Consider the following 16,180-nt stretch of genomic DNA (forward strand, 5'->3'; position numbering starts at 1 on the left):
GGATTATATCTCTTCGCTGGCCTGGGAGCGCCTTGGGATCCCCCAGTCAGAGCTGGTTGATGTGGCCAGGGAAAAGAAAGTTTGGGGCTCTCTGCTGGAACTGCTACCCCCGCGACCCGACCACGGATAAGCGGGAGAAGATGGATGGATGGATGGATGTCTAGTAATTAACATGAGGCTGAGATGTTAATAGTTAAGGACGGTGGATTAGTCTGAGTTTCTCTAGTCAAGGTAACAATCTCATTTTGATTCCTTTTTGGGAAGTTATGTTAAGTATAGGTAAGATATATATATATATATATATATAAAGAGGCAGGATAACTTTGCACTGCATGGCTTGTCGTGAAAGCACTGGCTGCAGTGAAAGGTATTCTTAGTTTTTTAACTTCTCAGAGACGGAATACATGAGTCATCACCAAATGAAAAATAGTGTTAGATTTCACATTGGCCATATTCCCCAAATAAAAAGTTAACACTTATTATATCTCCTAGTTTAGAAACTTTTATGACCTTATTCTTGTCCACATACTTTATATTTTTTAGAAAACAAATCCAATTCAATAACTTTGCTGAAACTTCTGTGAATGAAATCACTGCCTGAAAAAAAAAATGCAGTTTCAAAATAAACATTCATCACATACAGTAAAGAACAAAAACAATCTTTATTTGTTTAACATTGATCAACAGGATACCCAAAGGTATAACAATGAAAGAAGTCGAGGCCTTTTACAAATGTCATAAATCAATGTTTTAAATTATAGCACTTGAACCAAAGCTGTCAGAAAAATGTAAGTGTCTTGTTTAACAGCTGAGGGATGAATTGTAATCAGACGTGTTCATGCTAAAACCAATCCATAAGAGAAACGGTCCATCACTTAACAGACACTTGTAAAACATACTTGGCAGTCATATATATTTTTATACTTAGGCTATATACACTGAACGGATGTAAAATACTGCATTCTTTGGTCTAACTGACATTGAAGATAAAATAGTTAAACCAAAATGTTAACTTTGTGGGAGTGTCTCATTTATCTGCTCAAAAGGAAACTGAGCAACGTTAAAATAACCTTTAAAAATAAACTAAACAGATACAAAACACTTGGTTTCAATCATGACTGCCAACTTACTGTAAATGTACCTAGTGTTAAAACACGAGGCTTTTCAGTCATCAGAGGCGTATCACTGTTTCTGTAAGGGAGTGCGCCAAGAACAAAACAGTAGAGTGTGTTTATAAATTCAAAAGTCATGCAATCAAAGTGCCAATTAAATTAAATACAATTACTATAGCAATGTGCCTCATTTTGAACATCTTAAGAAGACAGAAAACACAACGATTTCAAAGTGAAAGCAGTAACACTCCAATAAATGCTCAGACACACCGGGACACATTTACACTGGGTGTTCTGACGGTAAGGCACGGCAGGAACAGTATCTCTAATCTCTTAAAAGCTGAAAACAAACTTTGCATCATTGCAGAGAGTTTCTAAAGCTGCAAAAAATGCATTTACAAAAACAGGTTACAGTAAGTGCCGACATTCTTCCTTACAGTTTCTGGATCGTTCTTTGACTTGGGAGCTCATGGATACCATGTATAACTCGGGTCGAGAGCGAGGCCTTGGATGGAGAGACGCTCTTTCCCTGCTGCTACAAAGCGACCTGGATTTTGAGAGGCTACAGCATCTTTGTATAAGGCAGGATAGTGTAAGTGCAATGCTGAAATCCATGCGGATACTCGACCAAAGTTAATTCAAACGGAGAAACTATGAAGAATGGTCCACCTGTAATAACATCACTTACTTGAGATCATTCAGGGAATTGGGTAAAGAAGGCTCTATGGTGAATGTCAGAGTTGAAGCACCTGTATCTCAGCATATCTTTCCCGGTGGAGGTGATAATCATTTGTCCATAAATATTTGTGATTGCCGCTACATGAACTCCACGTAGTTTTCAGGGATGAGGCCCCTCTTTCCCTCCAGCTCGCCCTCCAGCCAGCCCGGCTCCCGCGACTTGAACACTGCGGGAGAGGACACAGCGTCACCAGGTGGGGGGGGGCAACAGCAGAGGAGAGGGGGCAGAGCAGAGGACACGGTGCCTCGGGTGAGTATACAGCGTGAATCAGAGCAGAGAGAGCGCAGGTATGAAGAGGATGCGGTGATTATGCTGTTACACTAAACTCCACGGAGACGTCTATTGTACATTTCAGCTTTGTTTAAAGATCCAATTTCATTCTAAAATTCAGTCTAACCTCAGATGCAAGACAAAGCTACTTAGTGTGGCGGTGTCGGAGAAAAGATCATTTTTGTGCCATGTTTCCTGAAAATGTCTCCAAAGTGAGTCAATTCAACATCGTGAGAGAATTTGCAGTTGGAAAATGGAGACAAACTAAATCAATACTTCTTGTCTCAGTCAGCCTCACGACACAAAGACATGCGTTTATCGACAGGGCTTTTGTGTGTATTGTGAATGGAATGAACAATAACATTTTATTTTCATACAGGTAATCAAAAGAGTTGACCCGCCACCAAAATTCAAAACCAACAAAACACTTTGAACCCGCTTTTACTCCCAAATTGACTGACAGGTCTGTCTTCAAATGCAAGGGCTACGGCAGGAAGAAAACTCGTTCTGAATTATTAATGTTTTCCGCCGTTGTTAAAGGTGTTTTTATATCAGCTTGTCCCCATTAAAATGAGGAAAACAGAAAAACAAAGACCCCCTCCCCTATCTGAGTACAATAACAAACTGCGAGGGGATTATCTTGCTGCTATCTTTAGGATATTCTTTGCCAAATGTGTTTTTATTATTCATTAGTCAATACATAATAAACCAGATGCTAGATGTAAGAATAAACTAGATCTACAGTCAGTGTGCTTTTTCTAATAAGCACACAACTTAAAACCTCAGCATTAATGCTCACCTGTTTTTCTTTGTGCACGTTGTGGTTGGTTTATACATGACTGGGTATAGCTATACGACACCATTAAACTGAACCAAGCCTAACCAGCAGTCATTACAGTTTGTGCCTTACAGAAAATAAATAAGTAGGGCAATGTTCTCCTTTCAGTTTAAGGGTGAGAAAACGTCAACATATGTCGATTTTTTTCCTGTAGGCAAACCATACAGTATGTACAGTCGTGGCCAGCTCAAGTATTCAGACCTCCTGACCCTTTGCACATTTGTTATGCACATATATCTCAGGCAAAAACAACCCATAAGTGCACATACATAATAAACTGAATAGATGGGCAAAATGTCAAGGGTCTTCAACATACTGCAGATGTAGAGCTAAGGAACCTCATAATGTCACATTAATGTCACATTAATGTCTGTCACTTCCTGTGACAGACATTAATGTCACATTAATGTCTGTCACTTCCTGTGAAGCCTGCTGACGGCAGAGTATGAACAGAACTCTGTTCGAAGACGAGATACGAGATAAAACCAAATCATCTAAGCTACAAAACAAGATAATGTCCTCTAATTTAAACTAATTAAAAACATGTTAAATGTGATTCTTTATTCATTTTGTGTTATTATTATTTTTCAGATAATAAGTGTTCTTATTTATGGTTTAGAAATCCACTTTCTAATAACACACATGTTGCCATCATAGGCTTTTATCCTGACCTGAACCCCTTCCACCAACAGGAAGCATTGATGGGTTTAAAGTGCAGGACTCACAACAGGAAATACTGTACGTACAGTAGATAATGATATGATTGATGGAGGGCTTTAGTCGCCTAATCCATATTTATTAATGGCTGCTGTCATATTTTGACAACATAGTCATAACTTTATACTATTATAATTTCGATGGGAGATGCACTACTTATATTTCAGGACAGCGGATGCTAAAATTGTCCAAAAAGGATCTGATGGAACCTTTAAAGCAGAAAGAAAAAAACCACCAGGACAGCATTGCATTTTGGGACCTTATCAATCACCACATTTCCGAGTAAAGCATATTCCATATCCATATGGACTGTCTCCAAAAAATTGGAACTACAAAATCCTCATTTCCTCTGCGAGTGATTAAAGCTCAGTGGAGCCTCTTCCAGACACACTAAAGAGCAAATCTGTGTCTCCTGCCCCCCCCCTGCTCTCCCACTCCTCGTCTCATCTCTCTGTTCGATTGCAGATCAGATTGTGGTGTTCGGTTTTTTTCCTCCAAATCCAATATGCCGGGGCTGGTTCTGAGTGAGCGACTGGTGTAGGCGATAACACTTACCGGCGTTGAATATTGCGCCGACCTGGAAGGAGAGCTCAGAGTCGTGCTCAGCCTCACATGGGAACACTGCCTTGGCTTTCCTGCTGGTGACACTGAAAAATGAAGGCAATCAGTGAGCTGGCGGAGCTTTGGGGAGGATTACCCCACGGTTCAATCTGGGCCCGGGGCCTGCTTCTCCTTCACTCACTGGCCTGAACCAGCAGAAACGGGCCAGGCTGGAATATAAGCAAAAAACTAAAAAGAGAGGAGCCGGCCGCTACACACTCTTGTCTTGCCCTATCTCCAGTCTAGACAGAGCAGTGAGTGAGTCAAAACAGACCCACGCGCACCTGTTAGCGTGCACACACACACACACTCACACACACACACTGAGCTCAGCGCTGTCTGTAACAGGTTTTGTAGAGCCAGAAAGGCAGCCACACATCAGGTCCGCCCAGCAGACAACCATCTTTGGTGAGATAATTAAAAAGTGGCGGGGGGATTCTAAAGAAGCTTTGCACACACGCAGAGGTAGCATAGAAATCTCTCTCCACGCTGCTTCAGCTTTTTAACTCACATTTGTGGGCTCAGACGCTGCATTTTAAATCAGTTTGATGTAAAAGAGCGCCGTCAAAGAGGCCATATTCACCGCACTCTGAAAACATTAGTAAAAAGGCGTGTTTATGCAATTGCGCTCCGGAAAACATAACGAAAAAAAACATTGCCACAAAAAGGTTGTTTTGCCCACCACTGCAAACTGTTATCTCGAATGCCAGAAACATTACCATGTAAAAATGGTGCCTTCAATTCACGATGCCCTGATAAATATTTCATATTCTCTCTCTGCCGAGCAGCGACAATGTAGGATGAGAGAGTCAAAAGAAGATATTCAAATTGAAAAAAAAGTTTGTGGTCACAAAGTTGTCAATACAACAATGTTCAGCCCAGCTCTTGAATTGAGAATTGGAAGAATGCTCTCTGGAAGAAATGAGGATTTGTATTTCTATAAGGAAATAACATTAATGGATTGCCCACAGAATGACCGAGCTGTTTACAATTGTACTCGATAACGTTTAAACATGAATTCATCATTAGGTCTGAAGGAAGCGGAGCAATAGATCAGAGTAATGGGCGGACGGTGTGCACAGTCCCATCCTGTTGGTTAAATACCTCTGTGTGTATCTGGGGTTTGACTGAAAGGAGAACAGGCGGCTGCTGCTGCTGCGCCGGCTAGAGCAAATACTTCAAACATTAAGATTCCTCAAAGCAAGCCGAATGAACAGCGAGCAAATACATGAAAAAGTCAGGGGAAATATTGATGTGCAAATCTTCGAGTAGATGTTAGACGAGCGAGGGAGAAGGTTATTCTGTTGAGTGAACATGCAAGATAAGGAGAGGAAACGAGTAATGGAGCAAGTGAGTGAAAACTTAGAGAGTGAAAGAATCACAGAGTGTGACATTTAGCCAGAGTGTGGAAATGACTCAACGAAAGAGATACAGACTGAAAAGAAGTCAACTGCAATGATTAAATAGAGTTGGGAGGAACAAGGTAAATAGAAAGGGGGGTCTTACCTCTCTTCTGGCTTTTCTTTCTCAGCTGTGGTGGAGGCAGGTTGGCTCTCTGGGGCTGCGGATAGCGAAGATCCTGCTATGGGTTCCCTGCAGAGACAACACACACCTTTACACACACTACGGTGATGTCTGTTGTCTGAAAAGAGACTGGCGTAGGGGACTGTCGGTTGAATACGGACAAAAGGCTGTATAACTTATTCCATTATTCAACTGTTCCATCCATTACCATCTTCATTGATAATACACCACTGGACACATTTCTGAAGACACACATTTATTGTTTTTATATGTTAAATCTGCACGTCTGCTTTTACCTTTTATGATTAAATAATATGATTGACGTTCTTCTGTGCAAAAATCTATTTTATGTGCAAATCATACATTTGTATAATAACTCAACACCTTCATTTATTTACTAACGTGTGCCTGTCTTCATATTCTTGTCTCCATATTTAATACGTGTGCTTTACTCTTATTGTTTGCCTTTCTTTACCTGCTGTGTCACTTTAATGTACCGATTCCCTGCTGCGGGACTAATAAAGGACTTCTCATTCTCACTCTGATGCATATCTATTTATCTTATTTTATTATAAAATGGGGCAACTGATACAAACCCTCATTTCGCCCAAGGATAAATAAAGTATTCTGATTCTAAGAATATCCACATATGTATATATTATTACAGCAACCATTATGTATTTATTTTAAATTCAGCTTTATGTTATATATGTATACTTCCTTATTCTTCCAATTCACTTGTATGTCTCTTGCCCTATTGTATTTCTTTATTCCTTTGCATATCTTAAGTATAGTATAGGGACGGGTGGCGCAGTGGTCTGTGCGTTTGATCATCAGATCAAGTTCGAAACCCGCTCCCGCCCCACTGCGTCAGGCCGTCGTGTCCTTGGGCAAGACACTTCACCCGGATTTGCTCCAGTGGGTATTGTCCACAGTAGATGACCATTACATGTATGATCTGTATGTGTAATGTGTATTTGTAAAGCGCTTTGAGAGTCTTTGATCAAGCGCTATAATAAATATAAGGATTATTATTATTATTATTATAGTATGATGCACTGTTGGAGCATGGGACCTAATATATTCATTTCTAAATGCAATTCTTGAGCTATTGACAAGCCTGAGATCTCTCACTTGGGAACAGAGTGAGAATGTTTGAACGTGTTGGCTTTTCAACAAAGTGAAGGTGAGAAATTCGCCAAGAAAATCATAATGTGTTCTCATACATTGTTAAGTTATTCAATTGTGGTAGCAACTACTGTAAGGGGTGGCATCAAAGCAAAAGGTGAGCTACACTGAGGCTCCGGTTATATGGGAACAAGGTGAAAATACATTTCTACACCCATCGAGTACAACAACTGCGATTGGGTGCAGCTTCGTCACCATCAACGTTCTCACCGTGCTGCCTTCAGATGTGTTGTCACTTCTGTGTCATGAAGGCAAAGTCAAATAAGTTCACAATCATAATTCACGATAGAATAAATCATTGCACCGTTGGGTCAACACGTCTTTTGGGATCTATTTAGGTAAACAGATCACTTAAATATTCCGACATATTTCATTCCACCGTACAGCAGCTACAGGGGCTGTCGCACCGAATGCTTATTGCGTGCAGGCTGTACATGCATCACCATAACCAGGACAACAGGCTTTCAGAAATCAAATAATCCATGTCCCTCCATCTGCTAAGAAGCCTCTTCAGGAGGACTGGCTCTTGACATTAAACATGAAGAGAGTCTTTGATATGTTTCTCTGAAGGTCTGCGATTTCAACTCAAACAAAGACATGTATTTGACCTTCTGTACCATAGCTTTGAAATGTGTTGTGCTCCACATCTTAAGCCAACTCCTAACATACAGTAGTCGTAGATTAACTTGTTCAACCGCAAACTCATCTCGAGTCCACAGACCAGACAGATAACACATTCCCACTCAAATATCTGGATTGAGCACGAATAGGGAGAGGATTCAGGAAGCGATGCAAACAGTCATCATGTGTAGATTCTTTAGGAATATTATATTTACGGGCCAGTTTTTTGCTTTACTCTAAGTATTAAAGTAATTCAAACCTTTGTGCGACCACAACTAGGGTGACATCCACAATTAAAGCCATTGATTCAAAAATGACACTTTGTATCACGTGAAATAGAGTACATTAAAAACTCGAATCTGAGAGCTCATTAGCGTCGTTGTTCTTCAGACTTCAGTGTGTTTATGAGCTATTAGTCATAATGTGAAAACAACATGGACATTGAAAGTTTAAACACTTTCACCGTAAGCTTAATTGGTTACAGTTGGAGCTGTGCTTCTCTCTAGCTGCTGTCGTGGCCAATGAGTCTATGACCCCCTACAGGATGGAGGTAGGGGTCCTGATAAAGGCAGAGTGCAGCAGAGAGAGCAGGAGTCCAAGCCAGGCTTCCCTCTGTGTTCCATGCCTGCCCCAAGGCCAGTGTTAATACAGTACATAATGAGCAAATTGCTCCTAGCTGCCGCTCCCATAGAGACGTTAATAAAGGCAATTAGAGAGAGCAGCTGGGGAGGGGCAAGGGGTTGAGAGGATGTTGTGAAGAGTGGTTACGTTGGCATTGGTGGAAGAGAGAGAGCTTTGTGGGGGAACATGGTAGGGGATCTTATGTAGACATAGGTGAGCACACAGCACTGGGCTCACGCTTTCATTCCCCCCTCTTCAACACTTCCTCCCGCAATTTCTTCCCCTGCCTCCCTCCCGGCGCGCCTGTCCATCCCCAGCGGTGGCCGTTCCATTCGGGCCTGACTGTGGCTGATTTATAGCTCTGCAGCAGTGTGGGGCCACTGTGGTGCTCAGCTGCTCCATATCAGCATGGGGGGAACGTGCGCTGCAGTGCAGCAAATCCACTCATTAACCTGGGCCCAGGCACAACCACTGTCTGCTGGGTCACAGCCAAGAGGAGGGAGAGCAGAGGAGCACCACACCTCACCCACCTGCAGGTGAACCCACACACAACAACCTCGACTACTGAATTCAGATAGAGAAGTCAGCATATCTTAAATGCTTCTTCCTGCTGCAAGAAGATTATACAGATCTGCAAAGATCTTTCAAAAATAAACAGATATCTAAATAATTAAAGATGAAACAGTCATGCCACATGGCTGCCCTAGAAACTTGTTAAATGTACCAGAGGTAAATGGATTAATTCCAAAATTGCTTTCACAATTAGAGCTAAGCCAAACCGAGGGAAATCGTTTGCCATTTCTCTTCAGCAAAAATAGCATCAGGCTTTGAATTGCTCATCCCTTGTTTTCACCCATCACAAGACGAGCTACGCTTCTTCTGAAAACATGTTTAAATACACTAAAAGGGTTTGAACAATCATTTTAAGGGAAATCCCTATTGATCATATCATGTATTTCTGTTTGCCATGTATATAAATCTTATGTTCATAAATGTTGTATGTGACGTGACTACGGATGGAACTTAGCTGAAAGCTAAAATCCGGCTCATTTACATTTTAAAGCATTATTTTGTTTAAAATGTTCATTAATGTGCATTGTCCCGGTTCAAATAAACGATTAAATGAAATGAGATGTTTGTAATATACATAACAGGTTTTAAAGAATATAAAGTTGGGAGGTATTTATAAGCATATATCCAAGGTGAAGTGAAGGTCTTCTGGTATATTATTTGAAACATCAGGGTTATCACACTGTCCCACGCTGCCAGGTTAGTAGCAGGGAGAAATTCATCAACGTGCAGAGACTGCTGCTTCTCATTACTGCAGGAATGTCCCCTGCTGCATCCAGGCCATGTTGATCCTGGAATGGCTCTAACGCGGGGATGAGTGGGGCTATCAACTGTCTTTTCACCAAAGGAAGACGGGCAGCGCTGGGATTTAGTAATGTTTCTAGTAGAAAGTGGGATCAAACCATCAGCCAAGCAGCGTGCACAGCCTCCGCCAGTTTGGGTGGGCAGGAAATAAACTCTGATCCACCATTTTATGATCCACAGCTGTCTGCCGGCGAGAGGCATGGAGGGCTGGAGGTAGGGCAGGAGAGAGGAAGGAAAAGTCGCCAAAAAATGTAAACTCATTGGGAAGGACTTGAGGCGACAGTACCACTGGGAGAAGAGCTGTGACTGAATTTAGGGGGAAGAGGAGAAATGAGGCAAGACATCGAAAATGACGGAGATGATAAATCATGCCAGAGTCCACAAAGAGTCACGGCATGATATAGTGAGTCAGGATGCATTTGTGTATGACCAGGCAGATTTTGCTGCAGCTATCCTGCAGGAAACCGGTAAAAAGATGCTGTTTTCCAGGTGCACCTTTGAGCACACCGAAGTGCAGATAATACATTTCTGAGAGTTGCTGGAAGTAATCTAGCAGTTGCCTTCCCGACTGAAGCCGAATCCCTGGGTTCCAGGCCAGCGAGGTGCTGTGCTAACAGGTCTCCACCATCTCACATGCTAAGATTTATGAGTGAACAAAGCCAGGGCGACACCCTGCGACATATGGCGCAAGTCTTCATAAAGGGACAGGGGCTGCGCCTATAAGGGTAAACAAGATGAATATCTCCCCAATGTCAATGCGATTTACACGGCCACCTGTCTCCCAAACAAATAAGAGCTGAGATGTACGACCTCCTCCTGGTTGCTCCTTCCATCCTACAGCATGATGCCTCATATGTGGGAAAGTGCAACAAATAAATACCCACAGGATACAAAAAAAGGGGTTGGCTACATAAAATACTGTATTGCTCATCTGATCCTGCGACATAAAGAAAACACCGGAAGTGAACATGCCTACACACACAGGTGGGCACATACACACAGAGGTCAAAGTGAGAAAGGAATCACATTGTCCTCTCAAGTTGCGAGGTGGATTTCACGTTATTGATAAAGGTCTTTTCAGCTGGCAGAGAAGGAGAAGGGGACGGTGAATGAGGAAAAAGTCTATTTCAAGGTGAATCTGTAGACACGACGGCGAGTCTAACATCTGCAGTATAACCCATTACCCGATAATTCATCTCTCACATCAGCATTCAGGGCAAGTCACGGGCTGGAAACAACAAAAACGACCAAGGACTTAGTCGGGAGAGTGAGGAGAAGCCAGAGGGAGCAAAGCACCAAACTGATGAAGCATTTCCTTCTATTATATTTAAGAGACAGAAATAGAAGGACAAACTATAACTGACTAAAAGCATTAACATTGAAGCTGACACCCAAAGTTGTTGCTTATAAATTGTTTCGTTTTTGATGACTCTCAATGGGAAATGTATACTTATTTGCTGCATTTATAATGTTCAAAAATCAATCTTGGTCGATGCTAAATACTCTTTGGGAAAAACAACTGTCGCTGCCACATTGTGTTATATCTTATATGATGCTATTTCTGAATGTATTCATTGTCTGAATACGATAGAATGTGATTTAATTGATGCACGAGGGAAGGATCAATAAGCATCCAAACAACACAAACATTGGATCCTAAAACAGTAATTAAAATATGAAGAAATAGGCAATTTCATTTGAAAACCATTCGGTAGACACAGCCCACATCTGAAGGTAAACTCTGTGGATTCATTATGACTATACTGTAGTCATTTTCATTGATGCACAGTCACATTGATTTGGGACTTTAAGGTTGAGCCTGTAAATCTAATCGAATACACTTTTCTTGGCACATTAAGTGAATATCTCCTCACGGCCTAATAACTGTCTATTCTGTGTGCACTGCAAGAAACCTGGTGTTTATACACAGCCCTCGCTGTTAATGTGAACCCAACAAAGTGTCCTGAACCCAGACTCAAAACTAATTTCCAGGCAGCACAGAGGAAAGGCCATGGATGTATAAAGACAAGCAATGGTGGCAGAGGAACGCTTTCTGGCACATGATAATGTTCAGATGAAGCTCTGAAGGCAATGGTTTATTTGTTTTTGTGTTAGAACAATTAATCAACAACCATTCTCTAAACCCACAGACTGCACCTTTGAACATAGCTGAGCTCTCACCTGGAGTTGCTGCCTGAGCTGAGGCTGCTGCTCAGCGGGATGTGGTCGTTCTTCTCTCTGGAGATCTCCGAGGCCGAGGCTGACGACGACTGAGACGACACAGACTCGTTGCTGCCCATCGAGGTCTCATCTGTAGCTAGGGTGGCTCCATCTCCCATTACTGACACTGAGATTAAAAAAAGGAAATTACAACATTAATTACTTACATCTTTCCATATGTTTTATTGTACTGTAAAAATGCTGCCTATTCCATCTTATTGATGAGAACTTGCCTGATAAAACGGTTGAATAATTTATATAAGATATTAATATTAAGATATAAGGCAAAGCTGCATCAACAGGGGACTTTATGAATCAAACTGCTGTCAACACAGACGTGACTTACAACCGAGGTTGCATTGTTCATGATAATACTCTTCTGCAGTCTAAGACGGGAACCGGAGAAACACTAGGGAGATCCGCGCTCTTTTATTTCAATTTTACTGTCAAGTAAAGATACTGCCCATGGGAGAAGGGGGAGGCACGGAAGCAGCTGTTAATGTTAAAAAAGTCGTTTTTTTTTTTTACCATTTCTTCTTTTTTTTTCCCAAGCAAACATATATCAAAGAGCTTAAACCGAAAGCACATCTTTTATTAAGATAGAATTGAACTGGTGCAGGGCTCATTATACATTCTGTATGGACCATGCATGCATCTGGGGGCCATCACAGGTCTTAAGTAATGTACAATGTGTTTATTTCATTTCCATTGTATTAATTAAAACTTGACTTTTCACAATGTGAAAGAGGTCACACCACCCGTTTGGCGACTTATAGCAGACAGGTAACTAGGCGCTGAACAAAGTGGAGTATTGAGCATTGGAAGAGCCAGATATATGCCTCAAAAGTCACTGGAGAGCACACGGAGCTAAGAAGAGGGTGAATATTGGACTTATATTTACCAGGTAAACAGCAACACAGCACCAAGTGAATTATATGTTAATATTATACACACATGCATTTCCAAACATTTGGACTACCTATGTTGCAAATGAATTATCTTTTCAATTTACACACGGCATCTATTGCACGTCTGTCCGTCCTGGATCCCTCCTCTGTTGCTCTCCCTGAGGTTTCTCCCATTTTTCCCTTTAAACTGGGTTTTCTTTGGAAGTTTTTCCTTGTACGATGTGAGGGTCTAAGGACAGAGGGTGTCGTATTATCATACTGATATTCTGTACACACTGTGAAGACCACTGAGACAAATGTACATTTGTGATATTGGGCTATATAAATAAACATTGATTGATTGATTGATTGATTGATTGATTGATTGATTGATTGATTGATTGTATAATAATAATATATTTAATTTATATAGCGCTTCTCATCTGCCAAGACAAATCTCGAAGTGCTTCACAACAAGGGATACTGATACACTTTGAGAGATTAAACAAATAATTGTAATAATAATAAGAAATCAAAAAATAAAATATAAAATAGAGTACAAAAATAAAAGTCGGAGATAGCGATAAAAATGGCAGTACTCCAGGTGTACCATGCTCAAAGTTTATTGGAAGGCTTGCCGAAAGAAGAGGGTCTTAAGGCCGGTTTTGAAGACCTCGGTGGAAGGGGCAGATCTCAGCTGATCTATATTGCTCTGTAACTGCTAGATATGTAAATAAACAACTGTTTGCCAACAAGCTTGCTAATATGATCTGAAATAATTATAATTTGATTTCCCCACAATGTTCACCTACTGTACCTGTTGTAGGGCTTCACAACACAAACTCATGCAGCGTTCACAAACACTTCCTGAATGCAGAGACAACTTGCTTAAGCCATTATGAGGGATTCATATACAAAGGTTAAAAGAGGATTAGGCCCTTAATCCCTGATAATATAATAGGGAGGAAGAGAGACTATCTGGTAAGCAGATTTAGATTTTCCCTTTGAATGGAGGGGAAGGGATTTGACTGGCAATGAATCAGAAATAGTTGGAGTTAGATTTGTTGGGTCATCAAGTCAGGTGATCAGATCACCTGATGAACAGCCAGAGCCCCTATCATACTTTCCCTTTTGTATCCACTAATAGATGAAATGGCAAATCATTTAAAGAATTGAACAGAGGAAAACCATGGTACATAAAGCTATAAATGCTAATCTCTCTTCACAGATGAATACAGATAGCCGGCAACAGAGTTCAGTGTGTCTTCTGCAAACACTGCTAGGGTCCATAGTGGTCACCAGGGAACACAAAGGCTAATCATTAGTGAATTAATTCAGAGCCAAGCAGTAATAAAGCGTAAATACACTCAGTTGCCAATTTATTAGGTAATACTAGGTACCTTGGATTGCAACAAATACGTTTTCGCTGTTATAGAGGTGTTGATAGTGATCATTGTGTGGTGCTACGTGGAGGTGTTCCTGCCATTAAAAAGTTCTAGACAAACCAGGTAGCTTCACATCGCGATAGCTACATTCATGTAAATAGCGTTGATGACTGGATGTGTCAGAACTTTCTCCAATTAAGCAAAGATAAAACTGAGGTAATGGTTTTTGGAGCCAAGGCAGAACGTATAAAAGTTAGCGCTGAGCTTCAGTCTGCAATGTTCAAAAGGTGTAGTCATGGACTCTGACCTGAGTTTCAACAGTCACATTAAAACAGTTACTAAATCAGCCTACTATCACCTAAAGAACATATCTAGGATTAAAAGACTAATGTCACAGCAGGATTTGGAAAAACTTGTCCATGCTTTTATCTTCAGTAGACTGGACTACTGCAATGGTGTCTTCACAGGTCTCACTAACAAATCTATTAGAAAGCTGCAGCTGATTCAGAACGCCGCTGCTCGAGTCCTCACTAACACTAAGAAAGTGGATCACATCACTCCTGTTCTGAAGTCTTTACACTGGCTTCCTGTGTGTCAAAGAATAGATTCCAAAATACTGCTGCTGGTTTATAAAGCTTTGAATGGTTTAGGCTCAAATTACATTTCTGACCTCCTGCTAAATTATGAACCATCCAGATCTCTCAGGTCTTCAGGGACTGGTCAGCTTTCTGTCCCCAGAGTCAGAACTAAACATGGTAAAGCAGCGTTGAGTTATTATGCTCCAAATATCTGGAACAAACTCCCAGAAACCTGCAGGTCCGCTGCAACTCTTACTACTTTTAAATCCAGGCTGAAGACTTTTCTTTTTGTCGCTGCTTTTAATTGAACTATTCACATCTTAGACTGCACTGTAACTTTTATCTATGTATTTTTTCTTTTAATGTTTATTTATATTATATCTTTTATATCTTTTCTTTTTAATGACTGATTTTAAATGCCATTTTCTTAATATCTTTCGTTTTTTGTAAAGCACTTTGAATTGCCTTGTGTTGAAAAGTGCTATATAAATAAACTTGCCTTGCCTTGATGACATGCAGGTTTCTGTAAATGGACTGACCACTATACAATTACTACTAAATAAACAAATTTTTGATCTTTGTCAAAAAAACGTTGGCTACCTGGAAGGAGCTTCTGTTTCAACTCAAAATGATATACGGATAACGATCTTATCTTTTATTTCATTAACACATTTTCCAGGATAACATATTGTTTTAGTTCCTGAAATAAATGAATATTTGAGTTGCATAATCTCTGGATCACTATTACATGTCACTTGTTAGACGCTTTTATCCAAAGCGACTTACATACATTCAGTACTGTGGACAATCCCCACAGGAGCCATTTGGGGTGAAGTGTCCCAGGGACACAACGACATGCTGACTGCAGTGGGACTCGAACTTGCTATCCCCTCATTCGAAGTCCAGCACACTATCCACTGAGCCTCCCCCACTATGGTAGTTTACATCTAAAACCGAAGGTCCAATCTTTATTCTAGAGCAAACAATAATATTGCCAATTGCTATGACCTTATAAAACGTTTGCACGACTCAGTCCCTTAAATATATTCGGAGTTGTGAAGATAACCAGGTGCACATGTGCGTGTCTCTTACCAGTCTGAATATCTAGAGCTTGTGGATTGTAGACAGCCAGGGGCCGACTCTGTCGACTCAGCTTCTTGGACTGCCTCGTGGGAGCAGAGAATTCTGGGGCAGCAGGTGAGAGAGGACACGACTCCGGAGCATCTGTAAAGATCTGAATACAAAAATATAAATACAGTAAGTCACTAAAAGCACAGTGCAGATATTCTCGGTGTCAAACAGCAGCAGTGGTTTGTCCTCAACTGCCCTCAGCTGAACAGGGCGTTTAAACTCACAGGCTTTATGTAGCAGGAGATGAATAGTAAAAGGCCATTTGCAGCCGCAGCATGTGCTCCCAGGGAGAGCCGAGCAGCTCATTGATTGAACCCTAAAAACTGCATGTGAGAAGATTTTGTTTGTGCCAAAATAAACAAGAGCTGCTCCACA

General features: G+C 41.0%; 1 protein-coding gene across 2 annotated transcripts in view; it reads right to left on the minus strand.

The window, feature by feature from the left end:
* Nucleotides 1-643: 643 nt before the first annotated feature.
* Nucleotides 644-16,180, minus strand: part of arhgap10 (Rho GTPase activating protein 10) — a 58,356-nt gene continuing 42,819 nt past the window's right edge. The window contains exons 19-23 of one of the 2 annotated variants that reach the window (XM_034086118.2): nucleotides 15,767-15,908; nucleotides 11,786-11,951; nucleotides 5,783-5,869; nucleotides 4,232-4,323; nucleotides 644-2,017 (exon numbers count right to left, since the gene is read on the minus strand). In XM_034086118.2, coding sequence (XP_033942009.1) covers nucleotides 1,929-2,017; nucleotides 4,232-4,323; nucleotides 5,783-5,869; nucleotides 11,786-11,951; nucleotides 15,767-15,908 — 576 coding nt within the window. In that variant the 3' untranslated portion in view covers nucleotides 644-1,928. The remainder of the gene's footprint in view (nucleotides 2,018-4,231; nucleotides 4,324-5,782; nucleotides 5,870-11,785; nucleotides 11,952-15,766; nucleotides 15,909-16,180) is intronic. The other variant, XM_034086119.2, reaches the window with a different exon arrangement.

Source organism: Pseudochaenichthys georgianus, chromosome 1 (genome assembly GCF_902827115.2).
Source record: "Pseudochaenichthys georgianus chromosome 1, fPseGeo1.2, whole genome shotgun sequence".
Taxonomy (NCBI): Eukaryota; Metazoa; Chordata; class Actinopteri; order Perciformes; family Channichthyidae; genus Pseudochaenichthys; species Pseudochaenichthys georgianus.